Raw genomic sequence first — 12418 nt, forward strand, 5'->3', positions numbered from 1 at the left:
TAATCATGAAATATTTACTTCTTGATCTTTTAAGTTTTTACAGATTTCATTCTTGATCTTTTGTTAAAGTTTTTATTGACTCGAACCCATCATTTGGGTGTAAAGGACAATTTCTTCCCACAAAGGACGCTCTTTTTCTCATTTTATTTAACAGATTAGTCACTACAGTTGTTTTAAGAAACGGGTCGTAAAAAATAAACATGACAGATTTACTTCTTGGTCTTTTATGAACGTTTTATTGCCTCGGCCGCAACGGATAATGCATAATACAAATATATACTGCTACAAGGTTAGAACTATGGGCCAGAGGTGAGGTCAATAGTAATATTTTGCTGAGGGGCGCAGCCCCGAAAGAAAAAAGTATTAATTGATATGTTTTATATACTTCATTAATATATTCTTTGTGTATTGATTGGTTAAACAATATTCGACATTTGGACTCTCCAGCTTCTACCCTGAGTGAACAGAACAACCAATTTGAGTACAACCTATATTTTGCCCTTCAAAAAATCAAACAGGCTAAAATCGGGCTAACCAATAATATTACAGCTGCGAGAAATCATGCTATGGCAGTTGGCGCGCGCGCGTGAAATGTTCCGGCGAACATTGTCAAAAGTACTTACGGCTTGGACGTACTGTTTACGGCACATCAGGGACATTGAAAAGACTATCTACGGTTTAGATGTACTATTTACGGATGGTTATACTGATGGCAAAACTATTTTTGGTCATGTGATCCACTTTTAACCAATCAAAAATATTAATGAAGTATATAATGCCCTTTATTTCTTTATTATTCTTACCTTTTGCATTTTCCTCCTCAATTGGCTGTTTGAGTGCTGTAATATCTTTAAATGTGCATAGGAATAGGACAACATGGTCCTTTTCGTTCTTGATAGGGGCAACTTGTAGTAAAGTCCACATCGGTGTTCCTATTAGGCAAAATAAAAACACAACAACAACAATTAATTGATTATATAATCAAGTCGATATGATTGCGGTTACATACGATAGTGCAGCTGCTAAGCTGAATCATTGTGCATTTTGTGATAAAAGCATGAGAGTGTCCACACATAAAGTACAAGGTCCACAGTCTATTTTAAAATGTAGAGGCATTTCGAACTTGACCCACAGTGACCTCTACATATCACGAAGGGTCACACAGGGGTAAAAATTAAAAATTAAAAATTATTTGTCTATCACAAGAATTACAAAAATGTATAGTTTGTCCTATCTGCGAGAGTTACAGAGTTATTTTGTGACCTCTAGCTGTCACTAGGGGTCAAATTCAAAATGCTCCACATCTTAAAAAGAAATTTTGAACCACGAACTTCATGTACGGAAACTCTCATGCGTTTATCACTAATTGCACAATTTTAACAAACTTGGGAGCTTCGCAGCTAAAACCCGGGAAACTGAGGGCTATACAGTGTGGGCCAAAAACAACTTTACCCAATTTAAAAGGTTCATATCTCAAAATTAACAAGTCTGCTTCAAATTGTTTTTACATATTCGTAAAGAACATCTTTTTATGAGTATTTGGTGAAAAAAACTATTCAAAAATGTATTAAATTAAAAACGTGACGCTAGTTTTAAATCAAAGGGTCAAAATTAACTTTGTCCACGCGAAGGCCTATTGGCTGTCGCGTCGCATCACTTGCAATAGCGAGTTCGATAGAGAATGAGAACCACTCAGTATACGCACACATTTGTTCCGCAATTTTATATAACACAATCAAATTAATCAAACATAAACACTTTAATAGTCAAGCTACGATATTTTGTCATGACATGAAACTTTCATGCTGCAAAGATATAAAAACAATGCTCTTCAAATATGCGCAAAGCAATTGTAACCTCGGACCTCATTTTTGTCATTACGAAATGTTATCTACAACATGTACAAGAAAGTTAGAAGTTATTACACTTATTGCGTTCGTGGTATATTCGGCAAATTGTTGCGTCGAGAACTGACTCTGAGGTTAGTTGCAAGTTCCCTTTAAACTGCTGCAATATTTGCAGCTGAACGGCCAGATCTTAGACACCCATTTCCTGCTTGGCATCTATTTCATCACATTTCCGAAGTTGTGAAAGTTGTTCGTATGTAGAGTTATGGTAGGTTTTTGCCGGACTCTTACATTCGGGAAACAATTCCGAAATTGACGCTTCACTTCCAAAAAGCTTTTTGTTCTCAAGTAAACCTCTGCCATAAAAGCCCTCTCTTGTGTTGTGAATTGCTTTATGTTGACATCTTGCAAACCCATTTAGAAATAAGCCTCGCAGTCCCCGGTCGCAGTCACAAAATGCACGAAGGCTTTATAAAATTCAAAAATTGCGCCAGGTGAAACCTTTGTAATTATATAATTTTTATGCAAACTGTTGGTCAATGACAGGAGTGAAGTTCGAGTACATAAAATATAATTGGGGATTAAAATCTATTGTATTTCGTTCATGCATGTAAAACAATTATCACTTTTCAAAGACAAGCCAAACGTGGTTACCAGTTACACATATGTCTAACGCACATGTATGCCTTACTCAGCAATCAGACACATCCCATTGAATTACATGTGGACAAAGTGATTTTTGACCCTCGGACGTAAAACTAGCACCATTTTGTTAATTTAGCTTCTTTTGCTTTCATTTCTTCGTCATATACTTTTAGAAAGATATACATTTAGAATATGTAACAAAAACATGACTAGCTCATCTACAATTTGAGCAACCACCCTCTGAAATTGGGTAAAGTTGTTTTTGGCCCACACTGTAGATCGATCATAATAAATGGTCTAAATTTGCACGATTTTGCAGTCTGGGGCTTGGTTCCCAGAGCGTCCCCAATTGCAACATTGCAGTATTTATTATATATTTTCAATAAGGAAAGATATTCCTACTACGTATGAAGACAAGTGGTGAGAGTAAAATAAGAAACGTATAAAATTATTTCATAAACCCTTCCACATGTTCGCGTAATATCATCTAGTATTTGTTTTTAAAATATTTTTCACGATTGGTGAAGTATATAGACTTTTGAAAGTGAATGTTTGAAAATAGTTACAGCTCGTTGAAAGTACACACATGGTTCACTAATGTCAAGTTAATATTATGTTAAAGTTTAAAAAGTGTTAATCAGTTAAAAAACTAACACAGGTGACTGTAATTTCATAAAATTACAATCTTTGTAAAATGTTAATCAGAAAAGAAAATGTTTAGAATTAGAAGGGTAGGTATTCATTTAAAATGTAAATCCTTTTAATTGACTTGTCATTATTTTTACTTAGCTACAGCTCAAAGAAAGTACACACCTGGTTCACTTAGGTCAAGTTAACGGGTTTTTGCTTTAAATAATGTTAATCAGAATGCAAAGTTGCATAAAGTGCACACAGGTGCCTAAAATTTCATAAAATTGCAATTTCTGTAAGATATTAATCAAAAAAGAAAAGATTTGGATTAATTCAGAAGGATAGATTTTCATTTAGAAGTTCAAACCATTAATTTTTTAATTGAATCGTAATAGTTGTACCTAGATGCAGTTTGATGAAAGTACACAGCTGGTTAACTGATATTAAGTTAAATAGTATAATGTTTTAATAAAAATGCGCGCAAAAACTCTAAAAAGTTGCATAAAATACACACATTATACCACTCTGCCCTCACGCCTGTTGCGCATCCGCTCATCTCGAGACTGCCCACGAGTGGTTGAAAAATTGGGGAGAAAGGGCGTTGACAGAGGCGTTGTAAGGCAATATTTGCTTGATTGTTTTTACGTTTGATTGAGTACCACAAATTAAACCTTTATGTATATGATTTTTGACTCGATCAGTCTTACTTTGCGGAGGAACTAACTTCTTTAATTTCCCGGTCATTCGGTTGGTTGAAACTTGAATAGTATAGTATAAGCACGGGTTTTTAATTATCACTGCACGGAGTTTTATTACCACTGCACGAACGTGCCAGGAGGCACGTTAAAATAGCCCATGGTATGCTAAACATTTTCATCATTAATGCCGTCCTATTATAAGCTCTAAAGTCTATGACCAAAATACTAAATCTCATGTTAATATTTTAAATGTTGATGTTCAATGTATTGCAGTTAATTTGCATACAAATACATGTATATGCAGTGAAAATGTTTTTACAGCACATAACGACACATATTTCAAAAACATTGTTTAGTTTTCTCATTTCGAGAATTAGCTGCCACACATCGTAAAATTAACATTATTTGCTTAGAGTGTACGCTTAAAGAAATTATTTTAAATTTAAAGTAAAATATCTATCTATGCTAAACAATTAGTTCAACAGTGACCTGAAGAATATAAAAAATAGTGTCAAATACTGTCAATTTTGCACGTATTTTATAGTATTTTAATGTATATTCTACTGTAATTCATACGGTGTATACACTACCAAGTATAGGACAAGGCAATGCCGTGTAAGGTAAAGCAATGTTATCAAGTACTCTTTTTAAATAATTAAAACATGTGACATTTTAATTTAGATTATTTTATTTTGTTGCATGTACTGAACAGCAAAGTTGCGAATAAAAAGATAAAAAGGATATTAAAACGCGTAAGACAAATGATATATTAAAACCTTATGCCAGAGAAAATTAACGCTATTCTTATGTATTTTCATCCACTATCGTATGCAGTGTAAACTCCCGCGAATTCCTATGGTAATACGCTTACTGAATTATTCAAAACAATCGTCTGCAAAGTCTAAATGTTGTTATTCATGTGTGATCCTATCCTTTACCATGCGAATTTATCGAACACTTGACAGGCGACTCAAATATTTTTGCATAATTGTAATAAAAGTTCAGAAATTTGACTTTTTTACCACATTTGGACATTTGCAAGAAAATAGAACAAACATGACTAAATATGGTCCAGTTGTTATTCTATTAGCTCTCAAAAAACGATAAAATGGTCTGACTTTTTGTTCGTACGACCTTTAATTACTTCACGCAAAGTTATGGTGTTAAGAACGCGAGGCATATTAAAGTACTCAAATTAAAGTCGTGACGTCATAACTTAATGGTTATTTTAAAATGTTTACCAGGGATAGAGAAATGTATAGATCTCGATATAGAAAAGACAGAGCCACATTTGTCCTACGTGGGTTCCTACAACTGGGTCCGCATACTTATGACATAGTATAAGATCTGCTTTTCGTTGTGTTCCATTGGAGTACCTAAGGGTTACCTCTAGAGTTCCGTAGTCCTAGTTATGGAGCACTCTGCATGTATATTGAATACCCACGGTGTATCAGTACCATGAAGTTCAGTCTCTAGGCATTTAGAAGTAAGCAATGCATTGGGAGAACATACTTCCATGCACATTAGATGCACATTGTGGATAGGGGAAGGAAGTAATATGAAGTAGCTATGTGACTGGGTACCCGCAACGGAAAGCGTCTGTGTCACAAAGGAAGCTATATTGTGTGAGCGTATTAATGTGAATGGATCACAGGCTATGAATGCCAAATTTACACTATTCAAAATGGATCACAGGCTATGAATACCAGATTTACACTATTTAAAAGGTGATCATGGTGATTATTTTAAACAATGAGATATCATTTTAAAATTATTTTGGGCAAATCTTACTTTTCAACTTCAATTTGTTTTAGATTTACAGATTCAAAGAATTTTATCATTAATTTTTAGCCTATTGTTTTCTGTTTACTTTAATAAGAACCACGTTTCAACATAAAAATAACCTTTAGTAGTACAACATCTTCACACGCAATGCTCAAAATTGATTGCATTTTTTCTTCGATTCGCAAGAGTTTTCGGCAAATATGTTACACAAACATGCAGTTGTATAATTACGTTTTTGCGATGAAAAGCAACAGCCGCCCATAGACTAACAACGAAAGGGTGAAGACTTTAATACTGTCTGTTGCTGATGCAAATATCCTTTAGAATAAATTTACATTATGTAGACATAATTTTCTTGTGAGCTTACTTCATCGTGTATTGCTTTGCGTAATACATATTCATGTTAAATAATGACATTATCAGGTTTCATGGTTTTGGTGTGTAGCACCTAATTATCGCAAACATCAATTACATTCTGAATACTTTGTCTAACGACACGTTTAAGACTAAGTGCTGTCAGTTTTAAACCATCACACATTGTTAAATTAAACGGTTTAGCAGGTTTTTGTGCGAATAACCGAGAAATTAGGATACAAACTTCCATTCAAAACGCCCCGAGGTTTGGTAGATATTTAAAAAAGAACTACTTCTTTTTGCTACTAAAAGCCTGAGTATTATGCTAGAAAGCATTCTGACTTCGCGTCGTGTTAAACTCACCCTCCGGGCTTAAGGCACAGGATGTAAACTGTTCAAATTATACTACGCCGTTCGGCTTAAAAACACTAGATGTAAAGCGTGAAAATGATGTTCCTTCCCTGTATGCGATTTGAAAGTTCATTAAGTGTTCGCTCCATCATTAAGGTATCAGATATTAGACAGGTTTCCTGTACTATGAGTAGTGTTTCCTTCTTCAATATATTGTAACAGCTTTTTGTCTGATCTCAACACACACAAAACTGATTAATTTACTATATATGAGCCTTAAATATAATATTGGTTTGCACCTTTATTAAATATCTGGAGATTAGTGTGGTTTTGTAGTTTTCTAATAACTTTATCGCTTTGCTTGTCGTATAACTGTCACCATTTGTCACTTCAAGATTTGTTCTTGCCAAAGTAAAAGGTATCAAAATACTGCCACCGGTAAATACAACTGTACGGGCAGATTTGTCAACCTATATAAGATTTTTATAAGACAATTTCATACTTTAAATGCTACAGCCAACTTTTATCAGTTATAAGTTCAACGTTCTATCTGATCTACAAATGTTGAAGGAAACAAATAGTTGAAATTCTGTAACTTTTTCAAAATCTATTTAAAATCAAGTTCAAATAAACTCAGAGGACACACTGTACCAAACAGCGTAAAGTAGTAAAATTAAATATATTTACTAACACTATTTTGCCATAGTTTATCTAACCGTACGCACTTACACATCGATAGCACAGTTATTCTGTTTGGGGCCTTCTTTGTTTTTCGATACTCTTCTACATACTTGAATGTAAAACAGAATGCAAAAGTCCTTTACTTTCAATAAGTGGCATCAAGTTATCAAGGCAACATCGGTGTATGAAGCTGCCATTTGATAAAAGTCGAATACAGACGTTACAGTCTTAATCTTTGGCTTGAGATTGCTACATGGCAGCTTTCTATGATAACTCGACGGTGCCAGACAAGTGGTATGGAGTACCGGGTCCCTGTCCACTGACTCCACTCATCCAAAAGTCAAGGGTCGTGTTTACATTATGAATACATCTGTAAATTTGTCATTTTATCCATACCATACAAGCTCATGCAATCACGTGCAGAAAAACAGAGAATATAATACAACTGGCGTATCTTCATGGCTTATTACAATGGTTAATGGGTTATTTTATTTAAAAGCCATACTCCCCCTTGTGAATGATTTAGTTAATGTCTTCCACAGAGAGTGAATTGGTTGCAAATAGAATAGACAATTTGGTAACTAAAGCCATGTACAGCGGGAGTATCGGTTTCAAAATAATGAACCCTAACTAAAATCCATTTGAAAAACATAATCCCTCTGTGGACGACTGTTCACAAGTCTTCTGCAGGAGTATGGTGGATTTCAAATGCTATTTGTAGATTCACCTGCCGGATTTACATTTAATCCCCCTGTATGTTATAAGGAATCATTGTGCAGCTGGAAACAATGTTACTTCAAAAGTTAATGTTTTTCTGGAGTCGTTTTGGTTGGCGATCCATTTACCATAAAATATATACATTACTATCTCCGTTGCTTATGGTGCCCAAATAGGTTCAAAAGTTACAAGAATACGGTACATTAATGGTATAAAGACATCCAAACGAGTATCAAATTTAGTTAAGTAATTATTGTTGAAATAAATCAACATAAATAAATGCGTATACGCATTTAATGGCAACTGGGTAACAATAAGAGTTCTGGTAATAATATTTTAATAATTTGGTAGTATGCAATATGTTTGCGGTAACTTTGAAGCAGGATAGGTCAACATAAAAGGCTTGTTATTTCATTTTGGTAATAAATAAGACGTTATCTGTGTTCTATAAGCTGCATATCCTATCCTATACCTTGTTTAGGACTTTCAAAAGAAGTACATACATGTGCAACCATGACTGTTTCAAAATAGTCCGCCAAAGTCATGCAGGTAACTCCGAGGTCGTGCATTGAATTGGTTTGAATGAGGAATACTACGGGAACCAGCGCCTTTTGTAAGAAGTCACACATGAGTAATGTGGATAACCTCTATTGTGATATCGTTGGAGGGAATGTTGCTTGGGACTTTTCTTGGTTTTACTTTATCTTTGGATTTGATATCTATCTGTTAATTACACGTGAAATCTTACTTCTGATATAATCCCCCACCCCGTTTTCACCAATACGGTTTATAACTGTGGAATACTAAAAGCGTTATCAGTATTCAATTCACTTCACACCTGTCTTACCAAAGGGTCTCCATAATACCCATTTGCGATTTTCCGTGGTGCATTTACAATCAAATAAATTACCATACGACCTAAGCTAATCGTAGGGCCATTCTTTGAACCCATTTAAGTAAACAAAATGGAGGGATGCATCAATCAAGCAATTTGTATCTCTTAAATGTTAGGAAATACCAACCTCAAGGTTGAAATAGCAATCAGCTTTCACATGTGAGGAAAAAAGGAATGTAAAGAAATTAAGATATGGCTGTACGTGCCATCAGAGAATATTTTGCATTTACTAAAGAAAAGAAGAATCTGCAAATTCATACAACGGTTTAATGAAAGCAGGTGGTTTCGTAATGAAGACTAAGTCACACTTTTAGCCGTGATTACACGGAAGTAGGTATTTTGGAGTAGATCTTGTCAACTAAAAACGAGGTATCTGTGAACGCATTGCAAAACATTTACTGCCTTTTGACTTGGAAAACAGGTGTTCCTGAATCAATCTGATCATAACATGTTATACTAGCTCTTAAACGACATTATTAGATACTACCTTTTTAATCTACGAGGCTTAATTTTATTTTGGACGGCCTGCTCTCAAAGAAAAGGGCAGTATCTGCAAGCAATATACGCAAAGCATATACCGCCTTTTTACTAGGGATGGTGGATGTCTGCAGGATATATGGTGATTATTTTTTAAATAGCACTCGCTTGGCTATGTGTCTAGGTTTGGGATAAAAACATGTAGGATGTTTCAATTGCTAGCAAACGAACGATCGGTTGTGGGCAATGCGTTATAGGTCGTACTACCTAGAACAAACACAATAAAATTATTAGTACAAACTTGGGTATACTTTTCAACTCAAACCGTCCAGACTCTAACTTCTCTTTTTTCATTTAAAACAAGTATCTGATAAGATATTGTACGAGCGTATAACATTATCCATAAGTTTACGGATTGGATCATATATTTCATACTTGCCTCCTAATCCTGGATCCTTAATTCTAATTTTAACCTTTTATCTTGACCTTAACTTTTACCATAGCTTTCCAAACCTGTTCTAATCATGCACAAAATGCCAATCTTAAGACATGGGATCTAATCATAAGCTTTAATCATTGTTAATCTGGCATAACTAGATTTACCTCTCGGCTAAAATGGCCATGTGTTTTTAAATAATCTGATATTTCTATAATACCTCCACGTCTGATGTTGGCATGGCTAACTAAAAGAAGATGATGTATTGTTTTAACTTGGCTAATCACTATTCTATTTTAGCTACCGTTCATAAAAGAGCTTTCCGACAGCTGTATGAACACAAAGAAGAAATGGCGCACCATATGAACATATAGCTTTCCTAAGTATCATTTTTATTTCGACTTTTAAAGGTGAGTGACCAGATAAATAGTCTCATCAACACCTTTAGCCAATCAGATTTTATCTCATAAGAAAGCTCGCATTTACATGTATCTATGCCTGGGTTTCGTTACATGTAAATGGCAGTTTTAAGAATGTGGTAGCATTGAGGTAGTGTACCACCTAAGGAAAGTACTGTTGAATATTACGATACACATTACTATTTCTAACATCAAAAGCGCGCGAGCAATGCTTATGAAGCTAAATGATTATGAAACTAAAAATTAAAATCGTGACGTCATTTCTAATGCTTATTTTTAAGTTTTAAATCCTGAAGAAACATTACAGATATCGATATAGAAAAGACAGAGCAAATCTGTCCTCTGTCGGTTCATATGACTAAGGCTGCATATGTATGGCATGCTGTATTATGAGTTGGTTTGCTGTGTCCTATTGGAGAACATAAGGGTACCTCCAGAGGACCTGAAGTATTTCTAATGCATCTTTATTACTCATGATGTATTGGTAAAGTTCGATCTCTAAGCAGGCAGGTGTAAGCGATGCATTGGGGGAACATACATCCATGTACATTAGAGAAACATTATGAGTAGGGGAAGGAAGTAATGTGAAGCAGTTATGTGACCCAGTCCCCGCAACGGAACGCGTCTGGGTCTCTAAGGAAGCTTCATTGACTCTGCGAATTAGATAAAGTCATTGAATCACATGCTATGAAAATAAAATTGATCCTAAATGGTGATTATTCACTCAGAACGCTAGTGAGTCGATGGCTATTGAAACTAAAAATTAAAATCGTGTCGTCATTACTAATACTTATTTTTAAATGTTTTCAAGTCCTCAAGAAAAATTACAGCCTCTGTCTTTTCTATATCGGGAGGCATATTTATCTTGTGTTGGTTCATATAACTAGGGCTGTATATTTATGGTATGTTTAATATGAAGATGAGTTGATTTGCTGTGTCCTATCGGAGGACACAAGGTAAGGGTACCTCTTGAGGAACTGTAGTATTTCTACTGCATCTTGAATACTCATGATGTATTGGTAAAGTTCGATCTCTAAGCAGGCAGGTGTAAGCGATGCATTGGGGGAACATACATCCATGCACACTAGACGAACACTATGAATAGGGGAAGGAAGTAATGTGAAGCAGCTATGTGACCCAGTCCCCGCAACGGAACGCCTCTGGGTCTCAAAGGAACCTCCATTGACTCTGCGTATTTAGTAAAGTCATTGGATCCTATTCAAATGGTGATTATTCACTCAGAACGCTAGTGAGTCGATGGCTATTGAAACTAAAAATTAAAATCGTGACGTCATTACTAATGCTTATTTTTAAATGTTTTCAAGTCCTGAAGAAACATTACAGATCTCGATATAGAAAAGACAGAGGCATATTTGTCCTGTGTGGGTTCATACAACTAGGGCTGCATATTTATGGTATGTTCTAAGACGAGTTGGTTTGCTGTGTCCTACCGGAGGACACAAGGGTGCCTCTAAATGACCTATAGTATTTCTGGTGCATCTTGTATACTCGTGATGTATTCAATTTCTAGGCAGTCTGGGGTAAGCAATGCATAGGGGGAACATACATCCATGTTCCTTAGAGGAACATTATGAATAGGGAAGGAAGTAATGTGAGGCAGCTATGTGACCCTGTATCCCTGCAACGGAACGCTTCTGCGTCTCAAAGGGAGCTCCATTGACTCTGCGAATTATGTAAATAAAGTCATTGGTTCACATGCTATGAAAATCAAATTAATCCTATTCAAATGGTGATTATTCTAAACCAGACATTTCTAACGGATTTGGGGCAAATCTCAGTGTTCAACGCCAACTTCTTATTGACTTACACATTTGTAACTTTCAACACTACTGTCTGTATACTGTGCATTACCTTTATATGATCTTGTCAAATATTCTTCTTTTACTCGCCATTAAAACAACCGTTTGGTTGGGTGTGTATTATCCGTCACACGAATACGAAATTGTTGTGTTTGTCTTCAATTCTCAAGAGTTTTCTTTCAAAACTTAGCACACGTGTTACACACAAATGAAATGTAGTTGCGTAAATACGTTTATACGATGAAAAACAACAACTTCTTATCAAAGACTAAGAATTGATACGTATATAGAAGACTTAATACTGTCTGTTTCTGATGCATATATTCATTTGAATGGATTGACATTATTAGTGAGCTTACTTCATCGTGTACTGCCTTGCGTAATACATATTCATGTTATGTAATGACATTATCCATGGTATCAGGTTTCATGATTTGTATGCGTAAGAACTAATTATCGCAAACATCAATTACATTCTGAATACGTAACGACACGTTCAAGCCTAAGTGCAATCAGTTTTAGGTCATCACGCATTGTTAAATGTAACGGTGTAGGAGGTTTTTGAGTGAATAACCGAGAAATTAGGGTACAAAATTGCATTTAAATCGCACCAGTTTAGTAGATATTTAAAAAAGATCTACTTCTTTTTGCTACTAAAAGCTT

At 35.1% G+C, this 12418-nt stretch overlaps 1 protein-coding gene across 1 annotated transcript in view; it reads right to left on the reverse strand.

Annotated features, from left to right (window-relative positions):
• The window catches only part of LOC140141339 (voltage-gated delayed rectifier potassium channel KCNH1-like), a 267524-nt gene that overhangs the window by 61816 nt on the left and 193290 nt on the right, over positions 1–12418 (reverse strand). Inside the window, 1 exon segment of the mRNA XM_072163175.1 lies at positions 804–932. Within this exon segment, the coding sequence (XP_072019276.1) occupies positions 804–932 (129 nt within the window).

The sequence above is a fragment of the Amphiura filiformis genome, chromosome 19, assembly GCF_039555335.1.
Source record: "Amphiura filiformis chromosome 19, Afil_fr2py, whole genome shotgun sequence".
Lineage (NCBI taxonomy): Eukaryota > Metazoa > Echinodermata > Ophiuroidea > Amphilepidida > Amphiuridae > Amphiura > Amphiura filiformis.